At 38.4% G+C, this 27,132-nt stretch overlaps 3 protein-coding genes and 1 long non-coding RNA gene across 11 annotated transcripts in view; 2 read left to right on the top strand and 2 right to left on the bottom strand.

Annotated features, from left to right (window-relative positions):
- LOC111243870 (uncharacterized) overlaps window positions 1–6,966 on the top strand; it is a 174,051-nt gene extending 167,085 nt beyond the window's left edge. For 4 of the 5 annotated variants that reach the window (XM_022790105.2, XM_022790103.2, XM_022790101.2 and 1 more), the window contains 4 exons: window positions 2,803–2,980; window positions 3,271–3,450; window positions 3,718–4,051; window positions 4,243–6,966. In XM_022790105.2, coding sequence (XP_022645840.1) covers window positions 2,803–2,980; window positions 3,271–3,450; window positions 3,718–4,051; window positions 4,243–4,336 — 786 coding nt within the window. In that variant the 3' untranslated portion in view covers window positions 4,337–6,966. The remainder of the gene's footprint in view (window positions 1–2,802; window positions 2,981–3,270; window positions 3,451–3,717; window positions 4,052–4,242) is intronic. The other variant, XM_022790102.2, reaches the window with a different exon arrangement.
- On the bottom strand, window positions 40–2,923 carry LOC147757589 (uncharacterized). The gene is made up of 2 exons (XR_015321026.1): window positions 2,787–2,923; window positions 40–1,431 (listed from the first exon to the last, which is right to left on the bottom strand). It is a non-coding gene; the product is annotated as an uncharacterized LOC147757589 (long non-coding RNA).
- A 1,743-nt stretch (window positions 6,967–8,709) lies between the features above and the next one.
- Window positions 8,710–22,167, bottom strand: Nup54 (nuclear pore complex protein Nup54). Of its 3 annotated transcripts, none has more exons than XM_086980012.1 (10): window positions 21,844–22,167; window positions 16,232–16,474; window positions 15,824–16,045; window positions 13,612–13,745; window positions 13,382–13,495; window positions 12,444–12,794; window positions 12,066–12,202; window positions 9,893–10,118; window positions 9,519–9,684; window positions 8,710–9,297 (listed from the first exon to the last, which is right to left on the bottom strand). In XM_086980012.1, exons 1-10 carry the CDS (start codon window positions 21,857–21,859, stop codon window positions 9,203–9,205), a joined length of 1,704 nt encoding a protein of 567 aa, XP_086836138.1. In that variant the 5' UTR covers window positions 21,860–22,167; the 3' UTR covers window positions 8,710–9,202. The 3 variants fall into 3 exon arrangements, with proteins under 3 accessions (XP_086836138.1, XP_022647916.1, XP_022647915.1); XM_022792181.2 differs by lacking the exon at window positions 21,844–22,167 and adding an exon at window positions 18,076–18,546; XM_022792180.2 differs by lacking the exon at window positions 21,844–22,167 and adding an exon at window positions 17,049–17,091.
- Window positions 18,693–26,896, top strand: eIF2Bepsilon (eukaryotic translation initiation factor 2B subunit epsilon). 2 transcript variants are annotated; one of them, XM_022792179.2, is made up of 10 exons: window positions 18,694–19,036; window positions 20,351–20,478; window positions 20,795–20,975; window positions 21,154–21,342; window positions 22,853–22,985; window positions 23,195–23,322; window positions 23,916–24,207; window positions 24,581–24,946; window positions 25,268–25,473; window positions 25,712–26,896. In XM_022792179.2, exons 1-10 carry the CDS (start codon window positions 18,926–18,928, stop codon window positions 26,048–26,050), a joined length of 2,073 nt encoding a protein of 690 aa, XP_022647914.1. In that variant the 5' UTR covers window positions 18,694–18,925; the 3' UTR covers window positions 26,051–26,896. The 2 variants fall into 2 exon arrangements, with proteins under 2 accessions (XP_086836137.1, XP_022647914.1); XM_086980011.1 differs by lacking the exon at window positions 21,154–21,342 and having other exon boundaries at window positions 18,693–19,036.
- The last annotated feature ends 236 nt before the right edge of the window (window positions 26,897–27,132 follow it).

The raw sequence follows: 27,132 nt of genomic DNA, 5'->3' as shown, positions 1-27,132 counted from the left end.
AGCTGTGTTGTGTTCTGTGCTACGACAGACGACAAAAGATTTCTGCGTATTTCCGGCTGACTGTTTAGTTCGAGAAATAAGAACCAGCTACTTTTTACCACCAGGTTACGAAGCGATCTTCTTTCCTGCCATTTTTTTCCATTAAGGTCGCAATCTCTCTCACCGCTGGCGGTGTGTTCCCGACAGAACCTTTTTTCTACTATTTAGCTCTAGTTACGTGCGAAAGTGTGCGCGGAAAGTGCCAGTGCATACGAAAATTGTAGCCGGTGACACCCTGCTTCTGGTACGAAGCAATCAGCAATTTGAATATGCGCGCGTGTAGTCCATTTAGATGCAGTTGAGTATTTCTGCTAAGTGTGATGATAGTGGCAGGCGCGAAGTGGAGTTTGAACGTTAAATAATTTGTCGTTTCAACTTTCAGCGTAAGCTCCTCACCGTTGATATGGTTACATTAACGATTGCGTGATTCATCAATTTTTACCAGTGATTGCAGTCAGCGGAAGTACTTTCTCTCTATTTCTATCATACGTTACAGCGCTCATGTATACTGTGGATAGGTCTTGAAAAACCCGAAGTAACATTATGTTTACAATAGGGTCTTATATAGGTCAGATTGAGCCGTATAGAGCAATTTGACTAATAAAAGGGTCGACTGATAAATGATTACATAAAAATACATAGATGGTTTATAAAATGCAGTCTATTGACGGTTATCAGCAAGAAACTCGTCACTGTAGACACATAGTAATATGAAAAATAGTTATAATAATATTTATGTTGGAGCCGCATAGTTAATTTGTCTGAATCAGGCAGCTGATATATATGCTTAGAGCAATGTTTAATGGTAGAATTAGATGTAAGACTTTATTGAGACTGCTAATTCATACGATTCGTAGAAAATAGAAATATAGTCAGGTGTTGTTTGAATATCATTTGGAAAACGTTTTTTTTTTTGTTGTAACTAGTAAAAGCAAATTTTGTAATATTAGTCATAAACATTTATAGACATCAGCGAAAAGGCCATGCATATATTGTTAAGGCCTCTTACAAAATGCATGTTTCTTTAAAAAAAAACTCAACAGTATTATCCCTGTATATATTTTCTAGTATTTATGGATCACGATCGTCAGATTCAACTTTACTGCCAAGCAGATTCGTAACGCATGCGACTGACCTCGTAAAATGTATTTCTCCGTTTAAATTCTTGAGACGTTTCGTGATGCGCGGTACCATGCGTTAGTCGCAACGGCTCATGGGTTCGTGAACCCAAAATGCCGTCGAGACGCTCACAGTCAACCGGCTGTCGACCGTGGTTAGCTCCCTGCGGCTGCGCTTTTAAAGAACAATGTGCCGTTCTCCTGAATCAGTGTATAGAGACACTTCAACACTGCTTTTTATGCAGAAAGCAATGATCCTTGTTGATATTTATTGCTGGAAAGGCGAGATTTTAATTAGCCGTTCTACCAATGACATACATTAGATGCAAGGTGTGAAGAAGCTTATGTCGATATTAGATCTTGCTAGAGAGCAACAAAGGACACTGATTAGCCGATTCGACCGGTATGGTAACGAAAACCAAGTAGGAGAACGAAAAAAATGCCTACCTCCAATGAAATACCCCATAATTCGGTAAAATACAGAAAGCTTCAAAATTGAACTATACCAGGCTGAAAAATCGGAATAAACCAACCGTTATATATGAGCCACTTTGAGGAACACAGACTTTAGTAACAATGAACAGTAGCAAAATGTTCAGTGAGACGTAGGCCTTTAGTCGAGGAGCATGTAGTTGATCGACCGATTTATCTTTTAGCGTTTCAAGTGACATCCTCATTCCAGCAAGAATCCAATTAATCCTTTAAAAAATCACTTGAGCTCTCGGTACACGAATGTTGTTTACGAAAAGACGCTATCTGTATTTAAGTTTTAGGTCTATAATAATAATTTCAATTGATCTTAAGGTAGTGACAGTTGGCTTGCTCACAATTAAGTGTTATAGATACTCTGGACAAAGGTTGAAATTTTTTCATTGACGATCCAGCTGGTTTTTTCATTGTTCGTAGTTCGATGGTAACCGCTGTTTGAGTAATGACCTAGCTGACATAACAGTCTAAATATATTCCCGGTATGGATGAAATTAACTAAACGGACAGCCAATTAAGTAGTTGTCTTATTCATGTACTTTTAAAGTCGTCTGCATTCGGTTTTCCTATGCCATTATTTTCGCGTTGTAATTAATGATAAACTCTTTGGATAAAACTTGTTCAAAGTTACATTTAAAGTGCAGTACTTATTTCCGTAATCATACCTATGTACTATTTTATATGCGCAAATATCGAATTTTATAATAGCTTGCAACATACACCATCACTTCTTGGTATAGTACGAGTGGATGATAAACAAAAATCCTCTTCAGCGAACTATCAAGACGAATATCGGGATACATGCGCAGAAGCGATAAATAATTGCTACATGGGTAGCGGTTTTTATTCAATTATTCCGTTTCTTTGAATCCATTGATCACGTTAATGGATTGTTGTCCGCAGTACTTAGTCTTGAGCTATGTACGAATACAGATTTGTTATAACTAGGCTAGCAACTTAGCTGGCTTCTATGTTGCATCGACCTCATAAGAGAACGTAGTCTGCGACAATATATCAGGACGTGCGATTCTCTCGCCATATGAATTTGTTTTGGATCCCTTCAATCCTTCTGCTTTAAGTGTAGAAAAATGTGGAAGTCGATTGTAAACCAGCAGTTGTGTTGCTTTTTTCATGATCATTTACCTTATATCCTATTTAGGAATGCGGTGACCTACTTCGCTTGACGTCGGCTGATCACGGAGGGTCCCTTCTCGCTGATATATGCGTTGAGCGTCAGCGCTACTTTCTCAATACGTTCTCTAGCGCAAACGCTGTCTCTGTACAGTTCATCTCGTCAGGCTTCGCTCCTCATCGGGGCTTTATTCTAGAGTACAAAAGTAAGTGACAACCAAGGAAGAGCATCATAGTAGAAGATCGTAGAGGAAACTAGAACACCGTTTTATAGTGGTGGAGCTTGTCGCGCCTCGAAGTAGTTAGGATAGAGGAAAAGAAATACCTGAAAAGTGATCGTTTTGGCCCGATGGTGTTAGTTGATTGTATTTATCCGTTTCTTGTAAACACCGAGTGAATGTCGGCAGAGCTTTCGCCCGTATTGCATTGTACAAGGATTCGCTAACTCGTGTGTAACTTTTGTTTCTGGGTCTCGTTGCCTGTTTGGCCTGTCCAGTTTCGGGCTGTCCCACACTTCCGGCTCCCCGGGACGGATTTCTAGAGTCGCGGAATACAACCGCAGCTACATATCGCTGCCGGAGGGACTTTTTCTTTGCGGACACAATAACTCGACATAAGACCTTACTCTGTCTCAACGGGACTCGTTGGACGAACGGACCACTCGGCGAATGCCTCTGTAAGTACTCTGAATAATGCTGATTGTCAACAATAACATTAGTGACCACTTCAAATCGGAAGTAACTTATTAAATAGCTTGTAATAAATTAGTTAATAAAGGACAGCATTTGCTGCTGCCATAAGCAATTAATGCTTATGCTTGTTATATATATATATATATATAAAATAATAATTGTAAGATCTGATAATACGAATAGGATACAGTACGTTTACTCGCCGTTTACTACCTCCCGCCGATTATATTGTGTGTGTTGTCCTATTACAGCGACGTATCAGTTAGCATATAACGGTCACCTTCTTCTGGGGTCGGGTTACCCTATCGGAGGCAAGGTGCGGGATTCTCCAATAGATACCAGCGTTTCGAACGTCATTGACGACGCATCCTCATCATCTGAAGATCTTCCACTAGCTATCACTGCACAGCAAGCGAATCGTGCCGGTCTAGGTTTTACAAGGCGACCGATAACGTGGTCTTCTTCGTTGAGTTCCCTATCCCGCACCATGTCGGAGTACGCGGACGTCATTATTCCCTCAATTATTGTCTGCCTGCTGTTATTAGGCAACGCCATCATTGTCTTTTACATCTACAGACTGAAAAGGTTTGAGAGAGTATTTCACCAGTTTCACATAATAAATGTTCAATTTAGCATAGGATCATCATAGCTTCCTCGTCGTTTTCAACCAAACGTTATACCTCATACATGGAAATCCAATACCCAGTAATTGAGTAATTTCTGTGATGCACATATAAACCAATACGTATTAATTACGTATCTTTTCCACATTATAGGCAGAACAAGCAGCGTGTGTGCGCTCGTAGTCCAATTGAGTTGCCGTTAGAAGACAGGGACGAACAGAAGGTCGCTCCTTTAGCCACCATCTAGACTCCCGCGTTATCTTTAGGACCCAGGACCCATCAAGGTGCGCAGGAAGTCTTCTACTAAGTTCACTTAATCAGCTTCCAACGAAAGCGTTATTATGGAAGTGCGACCTCTGTAATCTGCAGACGCCGAAACAAAGATCAGCCATCATTTAATGTTACGTCTACGTCGACAGAAACCACTTGCAAAATACATTGGTCGTTGTTTTGACTGCTGGAAACGGATCTGACTAATTTTCATTGAATTATGGCCCCCGCTCTTCCGATAATAAATAAAAGGAGCTCTCAAGAAGGAGTAGCTGAAGCGAGGTTGATACCGTCGTAGACCAGAGAACATCTTGCCGTATAATTCAAAATGCCACATCATCCAGTTAACTACTATTGTTATTATCATTATTAATGCCATTTTTAATGTTAAGCGCTGTATGTAGTGATCATCAGTCATCTCATTGTTGTCACTGCGGTCACTGTGGTCAGCTTCCCAGTGGTCGTATCACATTCAACGAACGTGATCCTCTTGACAGCTTCACATCGATAGAAAATAGTACGGCTCACGACGGTAGAAGCATTCCGGTAAAAGTGAAAATAAGTGGTATTGGTCGTATTTATTAATACTAGTTTTTTGTTTTTGTCTTAGGTTTTAGAGATGAAAAAGCACAGAGCAGGGTGGATAATTACAAGAGGCAGAGCGCGTGAAATCGAGCGGAGACCGAATTGGTTTCATAAGTCTAAGTAATGTGAGTGAATATGTATTTGAAACAGCGATGTGGCAAGTAGAACTGATAGGGCGGTAGTAGTTGTAATCCATAGCCGACCAACTTCGCCGACGATTCAGTTGTCCGAAGAGTGTTTTTTCCCCCCGATTATGCCATATCGCTAGCGATATATTGTACGCTCTTTCTTTATCATAGAAGGAGCAAAGCCACATATCAGTCACTCTAAAACCCCGGATGCTGTTGGTTAATCAGTATTCAGAGCATGAAAAAGTCGGATGTCGGCTTGCCGAGACGCACACACGTACGTACAGAATATACGAACTCTTTTTAGTTTGTTCTACTACCCAGCCTAATAGTAGTAGTGACCTCAGGTTACTTTGATTACGTAAGTGGCTGAAAAACACATGTATCTCAGAAGTTGCAGAGCACATAGAAATAACATCAATCAAAAGTCACGTTAGCTTTTTCGCATCGGTCGGGTGCCCGTCATATGATCAGTCCGTACAAAATAGTTTTCATTTTTCTCCCATGTCCTTAAACAACCTGATCGAAAAAAAAAGCATAACAGGCGAGCGCTCAAGCAACAACTTTCCCACATGTTTTTCCTACATATTTCTATGTAATTATTGTGCAAAGTCGACAGCATCCGGGATCAATGGAAGAAGTGACGGCAAAAGCAGCCTACATTAACATTGTAAAATAATAAAAGAGTTTTCTGCATCCTTCGTGTAGGCTATGCGCCGTCTAACGTAGTGTCTGAGTACAGCATATTCTGAACAATAAAATAGTACACTACAGATAGAAAATTATAGATATCTGTTTGTGTACCGTGCGATTAGTTCGCTCGTGTATAACAATTATAATAATGTACATTTACAGATAATTACCGAAACAAATAAACATGGCCGATAGTAAATGGAACTCTATAATATATATATATATATATATAAAACAAATATTATATACATATACTATTACCAAAATTATGATCGACGCTTGTTGAGAAGTTCCCCTTTCTCGCGGACGGCTATTTGGGGAGCCTCACATGCCGAGCAGACTGCCGCATACTAATCTAATGTATGATTATTTATTAAGATAATTGATTGGTAACTGGTCGACGACCAGTTCTCAGGTTCCTTCCCCATATCCTCGAATCTGCTATGCTACGTGTTTCGCTCTTATACTCGGTAGATTTTTTCCATTACGTACACATCATTTTTGCAACGCAATTATCTATACATACATCATAAGGTAATAACAACGTCTTCTGTTCATGTGTATTATGTCAAATATTAACTCAGTCCTACAAGCTTTGGTTATCACTTCACGGTGGAACTTGGCATGATTTGTCAAAGCTGGAAAAAGCTCGTTGGTAAAGAAGGCGCGCCAGAATATTAACCTTTCAGGTTTGTTGTTTGCACGACTCCATTATAAACGTGACGGCGGTTATGACACGGCGACACAATATATGTTGTTTCTTCCCCTTCCCAGATTAGCTAAAAAGGAAATACTCGATAGCAGAATGCCAAGGTGAACAGTTGGAAATGTCGATATCAACAACGAGAACAACAACAACAGAGTAACAAAATACTACAACAATAGCAGCAAACACAAAAGCAACCTGTACATAATGTTATGTTATTGGACGTGAGTCACACTGAATAGAAATTAGAGATGGCGGGAGGGAGGTGGGCGGGTGTAGGGACCCGTCTACAAAAAATGACGGGTGAAAAAGTCAAAAAAGAAGGAAAGAGAGGAGAGAAACAGTGTAATGAGGATATCAAAAGAGAGGGTAAGATGTTTACATTGAAACTGAAAAACACGAAAGAGAAACGATCATGGAAAAGTCAATAGCAGACTGAGAAAAAAAAGACAGTAAAAGATGACGACTATTAAAATAAACGAATCGAAAAATGCGGATACCTCGTGTTTATTTTGAGAGGGCTTTAGAAAATTGTTAGAGGTTGAGCAGTCTTTCGACCGGTACTGCAAAGATCCATTTATGTACGTCGATTTAGTATTTATTTAAAAAATTATGTACGTAATAATACATGATTTCCGTTAGCCGATTGCGGGTTACGCAGTGGACCAATGTCACGATGGGTGTATTTTGAAAGCGGCGTGATTACGTATACATAGATTCTTTTTAATTTGGCACTCCATGATATTTGTTATACTAACTGATCTTACATCAGCGGCCAGCCGATGGGTTTGCGTCGACACAATTATTTCGACTTCATGCGAATATGTCACGGATACGAAATATAGGCTCAACATCTATAGAACTGTGTAATAAATTATCACATTGTTTCTGCTCTGTCCTTCTCCAGTAGTACCATATAGATAACCAGTCGAGATTTTTTGCTATTGCCACGTACATATTAATATATCGTTTACCCGCAGTCGCAGCATTGTGGTTTTTAGGCACTCGTTGGTTAACGGCCGAAGAATCCGTGGGCAGAGACAGCAACAAACTTTTGCATTACTATGAATAAAAGCCCTAACCCATAATCATCTCTTTACTGGACTGATATGATTTAGAGTGGCTTTATTGAAAATTCATTTGACGATCTGTTTTCTGGTGTCTTCATCCGCTCAACTGTACGCTAGCCTACAAGCGCTTTATGAGCGCTTACTGTAGTAGCTAATCATCGAGCTAAGATGATTACTGCAAATACGATGCGCCAACGAATATGATTCGCTTTACGCTTTATGTAGTGTTACAGAGAAAGAAAGCTTGATTTAGTCGAATCAATAAAGACTATTTGAATCAATTAAAAATGACAGACTTGATAGTGCATGATGAGTAGATGGAAAACTCGACACAGTGGCTAATGTAGGGGTTCTTAGAAAAAAAAAAAACAACGAAAATAACAAATGATCAGAGAGGTTTCTCGTGTTGTTGTTGTTCAAGTTCGTACCATCTCATTAACCACTTTTGTTCATGCTATAACGGACCAGCTTAATTGCGATCCGACCCACCGTAACAGAGTATAGTTATTTTGAGGGTTAAAATAATTCCGGGCCAACATAGGTCAGATATTCTTGACCCGGTGTAGATTGTCTTGCAACATTATCGCTTCTTAAGCAACATTTTTGGTCAAGGAGCAGTGCTTTACTTTGGACTATTGTGCTCAATATCTTATTTGTAATTCGCGTATACTCGGATACAGACATTATAGGATTCGAATCAAATAAGCTATATACTTATATTTTTTATTTCAATATTTCAAAGAAATTGTATTAGGAAATTAGAAACCGGTGAGGCAGAAATTACGTGTGTACAGCCGAATAATGCGGTCTAGCAGACCGCAAGTAGACCTTAAATCGTTTATGGTAAAATTACTATACCGACGATTTTATAACTACAAACGTGCCACAAGATCTAAATAATATGATCTTCACAATGTCCATTATGTTAAGACAAGTCCTTTATGTAGCAGATATAAGACATGCGTTTTTTGTGCGTGTTCACCAAAATAAAGACGCCTCTAAGTCTTTAAAATATGCTTTTCTAATCTTCGACGTGGCTTATCTCACCCATTCATGTAAGCTAACTCTTTTAATAATATAATAATCTTTTAATTAAAAAAACTGCATTCAAAACACTACATCGGTATATATCAAAACTTATTGACTGCACAATAAAGGAACGTGATCATCAATTTCAACAGTTAAATTTATTTTTCCTTGTGAGCCGAGTTTCCAATATGACACGACTTGGCTGGCACTACAGGTTAATTCGAGTCATCAGAGAACTACTAAGGAACAGCAGGCATACCATGTTCTTACATACAGATTTATCTATAGACATTATGTACCCTAAAAAGACCTATTCTATGTTCTTTCAGCGAAGCAAGATGTGTACATATTAAAAGGCATGAGGTAAAGCAATTACATGTACAGGCATGTACATCTGCAATCCATACTCATACTATATATACTATAGTACGACAGACGCAAATGGTGTATTCCTGTTGCCTTGTGGACTGGATCCTTAAGCTGATATTGCTTTATTAAGTGGCTATTAATTTTCTGACTACTATTTACCCTGATCCTTCGTTTTACTTAAGAGTCCCCCCTACCGTCTATAAATATTTCTATTAATATAAAGCGTCGTTCATTGAATCGTTGACGTCAAATGCGCAACAAGCTTATGACACGTTCGGGCTAGGACTAACCAGTGTTTTCTTGATATCATCAAGCTTCTTCATGTCTTCCTTTATAACCTTTATCAAGTCAGTAATACCTGTAAGTAGATACAACAGACCAATGATTAGCTGCACTGCTGTATTTAAAATGGACAAAAAAAATTCGCACTGCGGCTACACACAGTTTGCAATTGCAGTTGTTTTTGATGCAACATTGAGGAGTGTACTGAAGAGTTATCCTCGTATGCATCTCCTAGCACACTGAAAGGTATGGTCCGAAATACAGATTCGATATGGAATACGGATATCGACTACGTACCGCGATGCTGTTGAGCCAAAAGTTGATTAACTTCTTCGCTGACAGGTTCAGCGGATCCCGTATGTGATTGCTGATCGCGCGGAACACTCTTTACACTAGCCTGTAGCTCGTTCAGCTTACCACGGTTTAGGTGGTCCATTTCATTCATAATGTCCTCAAGCGACGCCTAACATGAGCAGTTGCAAATTTATAATTTATGAAGATTTATGAATACTAGAGAAAATGCATAATTTAATCTATTATGCATGATTTAATAATTACTGCTATCCTGTCTATTTTATCCAGGTATATTACCGTAAATATAACTTTTACCTGACACATACAATTAAAGCTTAGTTTCTTCAATGTGCAATTAAATATTTGTTTAAGCAGACCTTTAGGGTCTCTTCGTCGGCCTGTATGCCCAGTCCAATTTTTCGATTAATCTCGAACGCGACCATGACAGTGAGAACCCGATGTGACAGGTTTTGCTGCTTACTGCGGAACTCGTCGACTCTTGCACGAGACTGTTCACATCGCTTTTCCAGCTCTTCTGCTTCGCGGGCCATTTTTTGCAAACGGTCCATTTGACCTGCCTGGAGCGCCTGCTGGCTGTCCATTCTGTTGAAATTAATTTCGAACGAATTAAAGTAAGATATTGTGGCTATATTTCACTGTGCCAAACAATAAGTTTCAACCTTTATTGCCGCTTCATTGCCGCTTTAAAAAATTGCAACACATCGCAAAAAAGTCGCCACGTTACCAACAGATCTACCAATAGTAATTAACCAAACAAATTAATCACACAGTTGTTCGTTAAGCTGACCCAGCGTTTGTGCTAGTGATCTCGCTAACGTATTCAGCGCATGTAGGGAAGGCAAACCTCATTAGCCTAGTAAACCAAAGTCGGACCCAGACCACTGCTGCGTATACGTGGCCGAAAAAAGTTCGAATGATCGGACAGTGCAAGTAGCCAACCGCCATTGTTCAAAACAGTATTCTACAGATGTCAGTCTACATAGATCTATTGCCAACCGGAAAGAGAAAAAAACCTCTAATTCAACATTCGCTATTTTCTCTGAATCAACAGTAGGGATCAATAATCAACAGATAATGGTTTGCTTCCGTCACGGTCCTTAATCTCTGTTATACACACAGTTCTGTCCTACTGGGTACCTCAGACACGCAGGGACACGAAATAAGCGCTGGATGGTCGTAGTTAGATTGACCTTAATGACGCACTTGGCAACAGCATACCCCGTTCTGCGGAACGCATTTCAAAGCCAACTAAAAACATGTATTTTGAGTGGCCGTGACATCGAACTATACTGGTTCCTAATTAATTTTGCACGCACTACGTAAGCGTTGACTAACTCCAATCTAAGAAACCAAAGAAAAATGACAGGTGGAAGTATCCGCCACACGAGGAACACATGATAAATCATCTATTATTTCGACTCTGACTAGACATTTTTTTGTGATTTTTCTCGTAAACACCGTAAAGGGGACATACTAGTACAAACACAGATGTAATTTGTTCACGCGACTAATCCATTACCCAGGCCGTGTAATTAAGTAGTAGTTTCAGTGGCAAGGCGACTCTCTTTACACTCTGTCAAACACTCCGCCACGGAACTCACCCTTGTAGTTTTTCCGATCACGCCGCCCACCCTCGTTTTTGACAGGTTTCTCAACTCGTTTTCGACGATTTGCTTTTCTCTCGGAGCCACCAGTTGATAAGACAGCGCGCTACTTCACTCAGTTAATTCACGCGGTACCTCGTTGTTACAATAGTGATAGTTTGGTAAAACCGAGGCTCAACATATTAGGTGCGCGCCAGAACAATATATGATTTGTTTCTAGTACTGTATCTAAACAAAAAGAGATATTCTGACAATTTTTTAATGCGCTAGAAGTATCATTCTTGACTGTCATGTCTAATTAGCTTCCGTTTACCTTGATTACAACTTCGATTGAGAGGCCTAAACCACTCACTAGTCGTTCTTAAAATATTTCTTCTCTAAACCGATCGAGAAACCGTGTGGCAAACAATACGTTTTAAAGCGTAGCTCAAATATGCTCTAGACCAAAAATTTAATGGAATTAAATATTGGATTAACAGCAGGCTAATGGTCTATAATATACATGCGTTGGAAAACCCAAAATGCACAAAAAAGTGTAGACTAATCTGGGGAGACCGGACTGGCAATAGATATGCTCCTTTTGAAAACATCTTTTCAAAAAACCTAATATAATTTTCTAAATTTTTTTCTTGGATTTTCTTTAAGCAATGGGGAAGTTGGCTGTAACGCAAATCCATATAGGTAGAGTACAAAGTTTCTGATCTCACTACGATTTTTTCACGCGCCAAGGCATCGTCAGTAGCTGACGTTCGCACATACTCTGAAGGCAGATCCCATATTTTCACCATGTATTCGTAATTTTGTTTTAAAAAGACCTGACTTTTTCAATATCAGCAAAACCGGATGAATGCACGCCTGCTGTGACGAATAGCCCAAGAAAATTACTTCGAATTTAGGCAGAACGGTATATAAGTATTACACTAACCTCCTTTTGAGATCCTCGAAGCCAATAATCGGGACGGGTACCATCCGTTTCGGATCGGGGTTGTCGCTTTTCGCCTGCTCCCATAGAAGCTGATCTATTCCGTTCGGTGGTATGGCTAGGTACTGATCTAGCAACGTCTAGACCACACGCAGTAGAAATAAAGACCGTAATAAAATACTGTTAATAGGAACAAAGCTGTAATAAAATATTCGCATCTAGATACTAATAACGACTTAAATGTTGAAATAACGAGCCAACATTTTTGTCAATATTACCCGGATCATAAAACTAAACATCTGCACATACAACATATGGTTTCCTTTCACACTCTTTCATACAAATTCGCTAATTAATACAAGACCACGATTCTATATGTACCTTGTTAAACTCTGTTTTTTCTGCCATGTTCACCACGCCCAGAGTGGTCAAGGCGTTCTTGCAATTTGGATTCTCCAGGTTCTTGAGCAAATCTGTTGATACCATCCTTTTTGCTTGCCCAGATGAAAACTTTTGTAGAACGTAGATGACAACGTTACACTGTGAGTTTCCGATATCAGTGACGGAATCTATGAACACTGAATATTCCGGCAATTTAATGACTTCCTTATGCAGTAGTTCACTAAACGATGGCTGTGTCATTTGTTTAATATCCTCAGCCTTTTTATTAACCATCAGCGAAACAAGACCTTCTTCAGGACGATTTGTTGGCAGTGCGTTGTAAGCGATTGCCTGGAAAGATCATTCCGGAGTAATACTTGATACAGACGTTAAATTTAAGCAATTCACTGTTAACCAACCAACCTAGCATATGAGTAGAGCGTGCTCAAGCGTGATAAGAACTTTCACTTCCGATGAGGTATGTACTACCTGATGCAGAACTTGGAAAGAGGAATCTCATACCAGCGGATAACTTGCTGGGTTTGTTTTTCTGACAATTACAAATTAACTCAATTTTTCTAACCGATGTATCTAACGTAATTTTGTTACTATGTTCTAAAGTAATCTGTCGCGAAAACGAAATGAATGTAACGTCGTAGTCGCAGTTATATCTGAGAACCTTGATCTGTGAAAATTAGTTGGGAACCCCCGTCCTCCGTATTCATGGGTAATATAATTTTCTAAGGTTTTAAGGTTTACAGATCAACGTAGTCAGATTTTTTTCGCATTCGTCACAGGTTACTCTGGAATGTCAAATAAAATACTCTAGACCTCAAAATTTACTCCTTCCATTTTGTTTCTTTGATTCGAATTTTTGATGATCTAATTCAAAACGATATATAATACGACGTTTGAGTGAATTTAAATAAAAACTGTACCTTGAATTTGCAAAACGGATTATTCGGTGTAAAGTCGATGGGGGGGCCAGATTGCGCGATAAACCCTTTTCCAACACCCCATTTAGACTGAATTGTATTGAACTTCGCCAATATCTGAAATGAACAAATAAATTAAGTACGTAGCCTTATTGAAGGCGACTGCAATAAAGAAAAACACGGGATTTATGTATTAATCAGGAAAAAAAAATCAAATAGAGGAAAATTTTTACCTTGTCGCGTTCATCATTGTAGATACCGGGGTTCGAAACTGCAAGGCAAATTTTCTGGGCTTCTGCTTGGGCCGCCATTTGGGCAGTTTGTTGGGGTGTGGGCAAAGGAACACCGGCATTAATACCGAAAGTATCTGCAAAAGAACTCCAATTGTAGCAATGAGAAACAGGTGATACCTTACACTTTAAAATTTACTTGTATTCGAAAAGGCTTCGATGGATAAGCAATACCGAAACGATACGAGTGACCAGTTGTAGCGTTTAATTTTGCTTGCAAGGGTAGAATAAATATAAATTCGATTCATTCACGTGAGTATACAGTACTTGGCAAAACGAAGGAGTTTCCAAAATTACCATCACGTTTTAAATTAAATTGGAGTTTAAATGATTCCTATCTTCGACAATTCTTTTTTCACTTTCATGTCTTAATCACTTAAGGTCAAAATGTTCTACTATATATCGATTATTCACACATTAAGGCCCCCAATATTATTCTATTTCAAGCAGTTTTAGCCAAACAGTCTTTTTCAACTTACTGAAATTGAAATGTACACATGCCAGTACACTTTTGATGAGGTTCTTAAGTTCGAAAGTAAAAGTAGATACTTCGTTTCGTGCTGAAAGCCAGCAGTGTGAAGTAGTGCTTGACGACCAGATATATAACTCGAAAAAATGCCGTTGCCTAAGACCCGTGTTTTAGGGAGAGCACACCAAGAGCCAATTCATGTATTAATCCGGAGCTATGTAGAGGTCGAAAATTTTTGACTAAATTTACTTTAAATTTTTGACTAATTTTGACTATGTGATATTAACAGATTGATAGATATCTATACCGTTAGCTATCTAATAATACAAGCTGTTGAATGCCATTAGAAGCATGAAAAGATGAGCTTAGAAGCAAAGACATCATTTGATTAATTTGCGCTCAGTGATCAAACTTCCTTCTCGAAAAAGAGCTTCGCGAATTCTATCGAAGATCATAGAATGTGTTCACAAGCAGTCCAATATGGGAATCCTTGAAGCACGCGTTATAAGATTGTAACAAACACAAACAAAGGTGAAGAAAAACATTGGTTGCATACACACTAAGCCCAGAGTAAGTTAAACACGTGACGTATTCTATACACAGCTTGGATAACTGTTACAAGAAAAGGAATTCCTGAGGCACACCGACTCAAGTTTGGTTAATCCATGTCGCTTGTGAGAGAAGGATCTGGCGAAGGGAAGAGCGTCGAGAGAGAGCAAGCGATTTCAGTGGCGCTTTCAAATCGATTTTGGGGTACATGGTTCTCACAATATATATCACGGGTATCCTTTATTAAAGAAACGATAAATGCTGCCATATATATCCGGAAGGGCCTCATTTCCGGCGTGACAATCGACAAAATACGGTGTAGTTACTCGGCGATAACGCACAACTTCATCTCCATGCTCTATAAAAAACAGAATCGACAGGTGGCTTTAGGCAAGCTCCCATATTTTTCAGATTTAGGTCCTATTATTTCGATTTGTTTCCATACCTTGAAAAAGACGCCAACTGAAGTACTGTATTTTGCCATCAGTTCTCGCAAACAGGTCGTCAATAATGAGAATATCAATTTACGGGTGCACAGCTTTTGTGAGACTTCTAAAGCATTGGCGTGTAGACACTCCAAAAAAGTATATTTAAACATGTACTAAAATAGTTAACTTTATAGGGTTTAAAGATTATTCTGATTTTCGACCCACTAGATAGCTCCGTCTAATACATTAAAAGAACATTCGCGTAAATATTCCACGATGATCGCGCTGATGTAAGACAAAATGACTTCAATTTTACAGTTATAAATCGATTACTTATTAATCGACATGTGACTCAGTGGAATTAACGCAAGGTCCGCTCATAGTTTTATTTAGCAGAATAGTAACTTTTTACTCGAACTAGTTCTGTAACCTGAAAGGGTTCTTAATAGCAATAAGTAACAACTGAAATATTTCGAATTAATTTTATACCTTAGATTAGACTACTATATTAGTGCTAGTAATGGGCGCAGCAATAGCGGCCAATGAACATGCTGAAAACCACCACTTTGCCCCTTCGCTTACCCATCCCCTATCAACTTTCGTATATAATCTAATGAAAATTAATGGAGATTTTTTGTTAATTAATGTTATTAAAGATAATGTATCTTTGTTTTGGATTTGTGTATGCGCGTATACATGTGGTACCCACTGCTTTGGGGAGTCTGTTGTAGACCGAAGCCACTTTGTCCAAATCCTGCTCCGTAGTTGCCACTCGGTGTTGTGACCTGGAACGCATTCGGGTTGGGTGCTGTGAATGAGAATCCACTGGTCTGATTTGTTGCCGTTCCGCTGGTATTGAAGCCAGCTATACCAGGTACAGCACCGCCGCTAAATGGAGTGGGATTTCCGCCACTGAAAAGAGACGGGGCGCCTGAATGGAAAAGGCAAATGAACGAGTTCGATTAGGGAATTCGATGGAAACAGATAAAGGAATAGAAACATCTGAAATCCACAACAGTGCACTATTCGGTTGACTGACACATCGTGAATTGCTAGTATCGAAAAGCACTGCTAGTATGATAATAAATATGCGATTGTTTTATGTGAAAAAATTCACCTTGACCAAACACGCCGAACCCACTGGAAGTCGTTGTGGCCGGTATCCCCGCCGCCATGCCGAAACCAGTTGTTCCTGGCGTTTGAGTTGGAGTACCAAACACATTCGATACATTGCCGAAGGGTGCAGCTGGCCGAGGCGCTCCGAATCCGGATTGGGTACTGCCGAACGCAGTGATGCCCGTTGAAGTCGCCGGAGTCGATGTACCGAAGCCGGTTCCAAATGTGGAGGTGTTACCAAAACCTGTGTGTAAGTTTTTTATTGAATGTAATTTCACCACGTAGTTTAAGTAATCTTTAAGAGCGTTATTTTAAAGAGCACTATTCTTTGATTTCCGTGAGTTCTACAAATTCAGCTATTCAACTGCTTTAAGATGTGATATATATATATATCACATCTTAAAGCAGTTGAATAGTTGAATTTCTATATATATATCACATCTTAAAGCAATTGAATAGCTGAATTTGTAGAACTCACGGAAATCAAATCATATATATATATATATGTGTGTGTGTATCTATTGTGAAATTGTAGTGAAAGGATATAAGAATAGGACGTTGTGTTTGGTAGACTGGATTTGTACAAATCGATATTATAGTCCAATGGGCTATTAGCAGCTTCCGCCACTCTAAACGCATACCATAGCCTCGTTTGAACCAATCAATTATCGCATGTGTCATCAACTGTTGGCATCGGCAATTATTTTACCCATGAGAACACATCAACTCAAGTGAATCGATGGCAACACATCCGTCTCTTTAGAGATTCAAGGTAAGTAAATACTATACATCACATCAAATGGGGAGAAGCTGGATACCTCGCGGCCGGTTTCCACGCGAAAACATTCTAGCCAGCTGCAAGGGGGAAGTTATGTCCCTTGCTGAAGAACGTGCTTCGTTATTTTTCTTTAAGGACACACAACCGAAATCGCTCAAAGAAAAAAAATTAGTGGTGTGTACTCCTATTGTGAGCAAACCAGTAACGGTGTACCGGATATAAAATTCAAACCAATTCTTATATATAGAAATATAAAACATTTCGGCAAAGCAGTGAATAGAGATTGTCTATATAGACTACACAAAAAAGTTTAAACATAGAAAGGATTAGTGAATATGTATTGTAAATAAAAACTGACAAATTTTTCTAACATTTCTTTGAATAATATTTTGGAATATTTTTGAATAATATTAACGTTTGTCATTCTGATATCTCTGCGTGCGATTATTATACAGTTTAGCTGAGTCATAACTGATCCTAGCTGAGGTTATTGTTTTTGTGAGGCCTATTCGACAACACTCGGTGCTCCTTTCAACAGAACGAAAAACGGAACAGGGTACTTTGAGTGAAAAAAGCCGTATCGATTATTGTGTTCTGGAACGCTGGTGAATGCAGGCCGAAATAAAGGGTATCAGTTGAAAATGGGTTTCATACGAAAAACGTTTTGCTTACAGTCACATATCTGTTTTATATACGAAATAATATATTCGTTTATTCTCTTCGTTCCACGATGACGATAAAAATGGAGCAGCATATTGTCACCACTTTGTCCTACTCATTTTCTAAAATTAGATAATAAAAGGTTCTAGCCGTCTTTAGACCGATGAATCGCCAAACATGTTTATCAAGGCTATGTTCCTATATGACTATTAGTCAATTTGGAACATTTATACTGTCAAATTTAGACGGGTTTATCTTTAGCCTATAAACGATGCGTGACTGAAACGTTCGCAGCCAGCACATCGTCATAGACTAATATACAGATTAAATGCGGCCTACCTTGCACTTAATTAGTTCTTGTTTTGATCATAGTAAATATCACAAATAGCGAACAAAAGCGTTAATACCTCCAGTGATCGACCCGAACATTTCGCTGGATCTCTTGAACTTTCGGGTCAGAATATTACTCTTCTAGCAAGGGGACGTATATACACAGGACATTGACAAAACACGCATCAGATAGATACAACGATATCACTATCTATATATAAGCTCTTATACAAGGGCACGTGTGACCAATTAGATCTCTTCTAATTTAACACAAATAGTGCTTTTACGCCAGTTAACTGATATGCGCCACATTCTATACTTCAAACGTGTAAACATTCGATACTGCCGCTGGTAAACTTCAACGTAGGCGCACAACTCAAACGACTCTTCGATTAGCCGTAATGTACTATTGCCAACATTAACCAAACATTCCAGCTAGTTCCGTCTTGCCTAGATAATTACACATGTCATCTGTGTATATAGGGGCTGTCGTTGATATAGCGAGTCAGCCATTCGTCTGATTAAATATTTCCTGTTAAGCGTCACAACAAATATGACTAATAACAGCTTCAAGCAAAAATCCATAGTAGTCTATAATTCTTTCTAGCATACAAAGAAGTTCGTCTGCTAGGGCATGTATGCAGTGTTTACTATAACTTAATCCGTAGGTTGATATATACAAAGCCTTAGCAGCCGCGCTCGTTCTATTTTTGGCAGAACTTCACGTATTGTGAACTATGTTTTCATTATGACATAAGATTGTGTGTTCGATGCTTAGGTGAATGTTATGTTTCTCCTAACCAATGTATGTACTCCGTCGACGAGTGTTCTGTAACTGCATTTTCAGCGCAGGTTGAGTACAGTAGGTGTGTAGACACTGATTAGTGCCCGTCTGTATTAATTTGAGGAAAAAAGACACATCGGGACATGGGTGTTGCCGATCGGTCAGACCTCAAGCGTGAAGACGTTCTTCAGGCCGTCATTCTAGCCGAGACATTCTGCACGGAATTTCAACCACTTACCGAGAGCGTGCCATTTGTAAGTGTTTATTTGGAAATTGAAAATTTTGCGGATGTATGAGAGAGTCCGCCCGGAACAACGCCGTACTGCTTGAACAATATAGTTCGATAGCGATAGCATGTAACTGATGCAATTATCCAGCTTGTCAGTATCGTATGGACGCCACTCGGGGGAGGTGTAAAATGTGGAGTTTTGCCGGTTACAGCAGGACATACTATATATATAATATTAATTATATATATGAATAAAGTTCTCTGTGTCATTTATATCCCCTATTGCACAAAAATACATCGAAATACTTTTAACAAAATTCTCTGTAGCAAACGCAATTCAAGCTACAATATTACGAGATAAGTTAAGCAAGCGCACCTATCAGGCTCGTTATAGGTAGTTCGATAACTCTTATCTGACTATAAGCAACTTTCAAACGCTTGTTGCTTCTGCCACTATATCTAGCTAAAGTTGACAGAGTGGCAAAAAGCTCGTTGTGCCTAACTAACTGCGAATGCACGTTCTAATCTAAAAGAAGCTCTGGATACTTTATAGCGTCATTTATAACTAGGATACTGACGACTTCATAGTAGGCACTCTTTACTACTTAGAATGAAATGCCGAAGAACTGTTGCAAACGTTTTCGGTTTATGTAGTTTCCAGCCTTTTTTTTTTATTTTTTACAATTTATATTTCTATAAATATTTATTACAATTTAGTACATTGTACTCACTTAATTATGGGAACTGTATTTTAAAAATGTAGAAATAATGTGGTTGATTATTTCCAAGTATTAATGTCATTGTTATTGTTGTTAATATTTGCTTTTATGGATGTTCGTTGAATGATGAAATGGGGCTTGCGTACTGACGAAAACCGTCTGGCTAGGTATAGTATACATGGCGACGACTGTAAGGGCGCGGAGAACTATTAATCGGTTTTTCCTACTTTCCATATAAGACCATCGATTTTTACCAAAGCACTAATATTTACTTGACACTATAAATCGATTTTGCTCACAATAGTACCTAGAACATAATACCAAATACTGGATAGCACTTCATGGCGAAGTCTGCCTATTAGTGCCATATTCATTAATATCTATGAGTATGTGGCCGGTGAACTGGACAAGAGAATAACGTAATTGATATAATGGAACGGTAGAGTTTAGCAATGGAGGTTGGTCACGCTCAGCTACTTAATTTCCGTTTAGCTTTGGCTGGCAAAGATTAACCGCACAGTACATTGATTTTATTAGCGCGAAGGGTATACGTATTGGGTCAGCTACCGCGATAGTATAAAGGCAGATAATTATTCATTTATATTTTTGTCTTGCTACAGGCTCTGCTGCCATTGCAAGGTCGGCCGCTTCTGGACTACAATTTAGAACTTCTGCATTCTAATGGATTCCAAGAAGTCCACATCTTCTGCCATGGACATAATGCTGAACGTATCAAAAATTATCTTAGGTATGGTCTATTTTTATTTAATTTTTTTGTAGATTTGAGTAGTTTGCGAGACGCCTAGAAATTTAATACAAATGTGGAGCGTATGGAAAAATCTGGGGAGCGTGTTTTTAACCGTAAGAAACTCACTACGATGTCGGTATGCTGCGAATCTCTTGCCATAAACTTAAATTGTAAATCATTACTTTTTCATTTTTATACATATATACAAGAAAATATGGCATTTTATTTGCGATTATTTCTGTCTAAAATGCAGCCTCGAGTTTTGGCCAAATTAGTTCTTTTGTGACAATTTAATCTTTGCTCGCTTTTTGTCCAGCGCATCAAAATGGAAATCGTTCGAGACGCAACGGTTCTCAGTGAAGGTGAATTCGGCCGATAACTATATGTCCTTTGGAGATATGATGCGTGACCTCGATGGCAAGGCTTACATCAGATCGGACTTCCTGTTGATGCAAACTGGCGTGGTGTCAAACATCGACATGCGACAACTTCTTAAGGTTAGTCATTATCGCCGTTATCAGTAGATTTATAAAATTCAATGTGTACGTGATATAAAATTTGGATAACAGGAAGTGTATATGAGGTATCTTTAGACTCTTTTATACCGTTATAAAAAACGAAGATGTTTCGTGTTTGCTGTCAAGTCAATAAGTAAGGTATTTTTTGTTGCGATAGGCACATCGGCAGAACCAAACGGCTTCGAACGCGAAAAGTTTAATGACGGTCGCTGTACGTCGATTGAACCCAAGGCATCGTACTCGTTCAAGAAACGAGCATTTTGTAGTATTCCTTGATGCTAACAACAAAATTCTCTATGCACACTTTAATCAGAAAAAGACGAAGTACATTGACGCGCCTTTAGAAGTAAGTTTTATAGAATGTAAGATTTTCTAGATTTTGTTTTTTATACAGCAAACCCAACAAGTTCAAATTACTACATACTTGTAGTTTTGTTGTAGAAACGAACTTGTCTGTCGTGCAGATTGCCGATTTTGAGATAGGTTCTAAACAAACTATAATTAGGTTCTAAACAAACTATAATTACCCGACTGCCGTATAAGGTTAGGCGAAACCAGTCACCTTGCGACTGTCGGCATTTAAGGAAAATATGTTCAGCAATGGAGACTCTTAGTTATTGGTTTCCAGTACACATTCACAGCGTAAAAAACGAACAAAGGCTGTTAATAATAATAACTGATTTGCAGTGGATATTATTCCACTCGGTTGTAGTTACAGCAACATGATGCGAGTAGATCTATATGAGATAACGTTGTCAGTTCGCAGTGAAGCAAAAGAGCTTTTCGTAGCCTGTCACTGATACAGAATATATACTTTTCCTAGTTTACTAACAGTAGTTACACTAACCTTTGCGCGAATTCATTTCTGCTCGTCACTTCGGTCCAGTACCATGCATTGCACTGTAACACGAATCGTAAATATTCTATCGCCAAAGCTTTTATTTCACGAATTATAAGTTAATTGTATAATTATTACGGCTGAGAATGACTCGATCAAATAGAAACCAAGTGCTGCTTCATCACGAAACTTTTTAGCTCAGTAGTAATTCTCAGTAATTACAGCATATGGCACTTGTCTAAGTCTAATTTTCTAAACACACGGATTAGAAACTATGTCGTCAAACATCTCTGTGTTACTAGGTTGCACCGTTCTGCTCTAACAAACCATACGCTTGTGTTTAACGTTTGGTATCGAATACGTGCATTGGCATTTTGTCTGCATCACAACATACTGACACGTCTTCATTATGCATCCTACAAAGACTTTACTCACTACAATAGTGAACGTGCTTTTAGTTCGGCCACGTTTCTTTTTTTCTTTCATGGAGACAAATTATTTGCATGGCACATTTTTTTATGACTACCTTTTTATAACGAGCTTTTGTTCTTTATTTTTTACCCTTATATATATATATATATATAATTTAGAACGTTAATTGCATTCAGCAATACGGCAATGCGAATAAATCCTCGTGATCCTTTTTCTATAAACAGCTCGTACAAGTTCACGTCTTGGTAGACGGATAGAATGCCATAGCACAGCGCACAAGCTTGGAGGATCGACGGGAACAATATTTGCTAGATATACCTTCAATGAGAGAGAATATACGAGACCATACTACATCCAACAGTCTGCGAAAATTTAGTGTGCTGTATTGTTTATTGCTGCTTTTCCTCCGTGTGTGGGTCCATAGTAGTTTCACTTATATTTTATGGGCCTTCTAGTTTTCAAGTATTTCTTAAGATTGCTATTACATATATATCTTTTCTCTGTATGAACATATAGTTATTCTTTTTGAGGTTAGCCCTAGTGGTAGTGATCTGTATGTATAGTAAATTCTACTCTTCTTGAGTAGGTATTGATTTCTGGGGGGTCGGTATCGGTACGCGCCGACCTTGCACAGACAGAGGTTGTCTTCTGTAATCAACATGTCCCTGCCATTTTCTCTGATAACTTCGACTATCAGGACACTAATGACTTCGTTAAGGGTAAGGTTTCGAAAAGATTGTTTTAATAATCATTTATAAATCATTGTTTTCTTCTAAAATACCTTGTGGCTGTTGTAATTTTGCTTGCGCTTATATCATTGGTTATTTTTAAAACAACCGCTATCATTAGCGTAGATTCGTAGCGTAGAAGGCGAATATCTTTAAGTGCATATTAACAATGTTAGCCATGCTTGTTATTGCAACAATAGGTATTATCGAACACGAAGAAATCATGGGCAACTCGATCCACCTCTACGAAGTGCACGACGCATACTGTTCGTGCGTTACGAATGTTTCAATGTATTTAAGGATCGCCATTGATATAGCGAAAAGATGGGTAAGTAGCTCTATTTCTAAGAACAACAATTTGATGTTGTCCTTTGGATATAATAAGCTTGCCTGGTGCTAACTCAGCTCCTTTTCGAATATGAATTAAAAAATCACCGTAGCAATACGTTGAACAATTATGAAATTATATTGCAACCTATTGCGATGTTTTATTATTTAAACTCTAATGAGCGATCTTGATCCAGAACGCATCTAAAAAGTATTAGACCATGCTCTAAAAAATGCCCGAATTCCGGTAAATGGTCCGAATAAAGATCCGGAATAATAATACTATTTATTATTTATTATAAATTATGAAAACATGTTAAGCAGGTCTGATTCTCAACTTATTCTTTTACGATAAGGCTATGTAACATTACTTCACCTATTTGTTAGGGTAGGGGCTCGACAAGATTTTTTAAGAGGTACTGAGCAGAAATGGAAATTACGATATTACCTTCTTTATTCCTTGCGTTTTCTCCAGAAGGTTTTTAGTGTGCTTACAACAAATTTCTGTTTTAGACAATCTCACATTCACATGTTGTATAAAAGGTTGCTTTTATCTTATCAGGGTGATCGGCTTAACTTACTATTCATTTGCAGACACATCCATACACGGTGGACATGCACATTCACGACTGCCATTTGCAACGGGGTGGTTATTATATTGCTAAGAAGGGTCGAATCGCGCCATCAGCCGTCGTTAGCCAGTTCTCAGTGGTGTTAGGTTCGATTTCCGAAGGAGCACAAATCACGCGATCGTATGTCGGTGAAGGTAGTTCAGTAGCTGCGTCAGCTCGCCTAAACGAGGTTACTCTAGGCAAAAACGTCATTGTTGAAGAAAACTGCGTTCTCAGTCATTGTCTTGTCGGAGACGACTGCATCGTCCACAAAGGTATGTGTTCCTTGCCTGTTGAGAACAGTGTGCAGTATATTGATGTCCCTTACATGTACTTTGTACACTCAAATGTCTTTTCTAATTAGCAATTAAAAAACGTTTATTGAACCAGTTCCCAGAAAATAATGATGTTCTGTTGCGCTTTACCGATAATATAAGTGCTAAGTATGCCCAGTTTAGGCAAACTTATGCCTTAGAAGTAATGCATTAGGACTAAAGTTTAAATTATTATGATTTTTGAAGGTTGAATGAATATATACTCTCGTATTTCTCGTGTGTGCTAATAAACGTTTTTTTCGTTATCATTGAAATTACCTGATTGACACTTAGATACATAGTGTGACGCTTGATCTTTTCCACACAATTGTAGATACGATACTTGTGCGCAGCATCCTAGCTCCTCGTGTACAGGTAGGTCCCTCAGTGAAGCTAGAGGACCAGCAACTGCAGAGCGTCCCCTTTGATGACGGATTTGGAGATAAGACTGACGCAGGTAACGATAATGTTAGTGTGGATACCACATGCGATAAAGCGAAGTTTGGCGCAAAGGCTGTTGCTTTCGAATTTGAAGAAGGAGATGACGACAGCGATAATGAAGATGAGCCGAATGACCTTTTGTACGAGAAATGGGGAATTCAAGACGATGGGATGTTCAGCGACGGGTTTGTGTCAGAGGAGGAGGACGATGGCGAGTCTGAGACCAACAGTGTTGGAGACGGCGACGAAATTGATGGAGGTGAGACTTCCGTTGAATAGATATATATATACATATACATATATATATATATATATATATATATATATATATAAGCGGACTCTTATATACATAAGTGTGGTAGCATAATCGTAAAAAGACGCAGAGTTAACGTTGTGGTTTTATTATAGCAGTACATTTATTTTCCAACATTTAGCCGCCTAAGAGCAGTCCGTTGGGCTTTTTCAGTTTCGAAGTGAATGGAAACTCTTACAGATTGAGTTAATTTGGGAGTATGTTTCTCCTGCTAAGTCAGTGAAGTTGCTAACGCTTACTCTTTGTAATAATCTCTACGTATTTCAGGCGTAGATCCTGTTGAAGGCATCGAATACTCAAATCTATTTTTTAAAGAGGTTATGGAAAGTCTTCAAAGAGGCATCGAAGAAAACATTAAACCAGAGAATTTAATCCTCGAAATAAACTCTTCAAAGCACGCGTACAATGTCACCATATCGGAGGTCATCGAAACTACCACGCGTGCTTTGCTATCAGTTTGTTTGGGACAAGAGGTTTGTAATTATTCGCAAGTTTTACAGTCGGCTATAAGTTTTTTATTCGTATACGACTTGCGTGATATGTGTTACACTATTATTCAAATCTATAATGATTTATGATCCAAGTAGAGGGTAATCCAAAGATTGTTGTTTTAAGTAGCCATGTTTATATTTCCTATAACAAATGCCGAAAATGAAACTAAATATGTATTAAATTTATTATGGTATTGTGACGTTGGCCATTTATTTTTAGAAAACCGGCAAAGCCTTTATGACTACGTTCAAAAAGTCTACAAGCCAGGTCACTGGCATCCTCCGCAACTATCTGAAAAAAGATGACTCGCAACGTATTTGTATCGATGAAATCGGTCGTTTCTACGTTCGTTTACGACCATCCTGTGATGAGAGTCTACAAAAAACGTCACAGAATATCATTAACTTTCTTTACCAGACAGATATCCTTTGCGAGAACACGATTTTAGATTGGTATGACGACCTATCCGACGAGGTGATAAAAAAGCATGTGAAGTCATTTATCGAATGGCTTCAGGAGGACAGTAGCGACGAAGATGACAGCGATGAGACTGAGTAATGAATAACTGAGAAGCACATAAAACAAGGTGAGAAAAAATCTGGAAGGTGCTGTCCTTTTACTTTACGAATATTGTCTGAGGTCTGTGTGAAAAGGCTGCGTGTAACATGTCTATATATAAATTTATATATGGAATGAAAAAAATAATACATACAGTAACTAAGAACGATGAGATTGATTATTGTTGCTGAATGGAAACTGTGTTTTGTCTTAGAAGGTTTATATGCATAATGAATATGATAGGTGGCTTGTTGCTTATACTGTTAATATTGTTGTCGAGACTGGAGTCCGCTCTACATTCGAGTTTTACATCCGTTACTTAAGTTGGTTAGGCAGTGCTTCGAACAGTTGGCTCCCAGAACGAAACGCGATTTCTTCATGCGAATTCGAACCTAGAGCGCCATATGTTCCTTAGTTTAGGTAAACACGTTATTACGTTGCCAAAATAAGTTGAAGTCAGTGAATACAGTCATAAATTTTAATTGGAGTCATTTGAGAACCGCTAGATTTCAGTTCAAGATATTAATGTAGGCCTTATACATGGACTTCTAGGTTGCCTTCAAACATTCTATGTTAACATCGTAATCCTAAGAAGCCACATTTTGTTAAGAACATTTAAATTGCCCAGGGAATACATATTTAATTGTCAATTCTGTATCTCTGCATGAATCTGTTCGTTGAGTTTTTATTGTTAGAAGAATTCTCACTCTTCGATGTAGTATTAGCTCTATTTTTAAGGCCCCACAAATATATTGGGAAAAATCAATTTGTTGTGAATGAGCATAGTTGGCTGCCTATTATTGTAAGTGAGGTTGCGTTTGCCAATAAATATTTCTGCCGATTAAAGTTGTTTGAATCTTAATATTAAATAAACACCTAATTTTTTTTTATTAAGATTTTATTAAGAATAAGATAAGAATAGGATATTATTATTATTTAAAAGTTATTTCGCAGCGTACTTCTGAATAGAAATTTTTCAAACAGATGAGTTATTGAATTTAGCTAAATTTAAGAACTATGATACTTTCTTACATTAGAAGTCTCGGAAGTATCTGGAAGCACGAGACTATCTTGTGCTTGCT

The sequence above is a fragment of the Varroa destructor genome, unplaced genomic scaffold, assembly GCF_002443255.2.
Source record: "Varroa destructor unplaced genomic scaffold, Vdes_3.0 BEIS01000002.1, whole genome shotgun sequence".
NCBI classification, from domain to species: Eukaryota; Metazoa; Arthropoda; class Arachnida; order Mesostigmata; family Varroidae; genus Varroa; species Varroa destructor.
The sequence above is the reverse complement of the archived record's forward strand: the minus strand, read 5'-3'. Positions and strand labels throughout refer to the sequence as shown.

Bases quoted from the DNA above. Each gene is read 5' to 3' on its own strand.
- Nup54 (XM_022792180.2), bottom strand. From the start codon at position 17,076: ATGTTTTCGCGTGGAAACCGGCCGCGAG. The intron at 13,496-13,611 runs GTAAAAATTTTC...TGTTCATTTCAG, and splicing joins ACAATGATGAACGCGACAAG to ATATTGGCGAAGTTCAATAC. The intron at 12,203-12,443 runs GTACATATAGAA...CGTGTGGTCTAG, and splicing joins AAAAAACAGAGTTTAACAAG to ACGTTGCTAGATCAGTACCT.
- eIF2Bepsilon (XM_022792179.2), top strand. From the start codon at position 18,926: ATGGGTGTTGCCGATCGGTCAGACCTCAAGCGTGAAGACGTTCTTCAG. The intron at 20,479-20,794 runs GTATGGTCTATT...CTTTTTGTCCAG, and splicing joins CGTATCAAAAATTATCTTAG to CGCATCAAAATGGAAATCGT. The intron at 22,986-23,194 runs GTAAGGTTTCGA...TTGCAACAATAG, and splicing joins CACTAATGACTTCGTTAAGG to GTATTATCGAACACGAAGAA.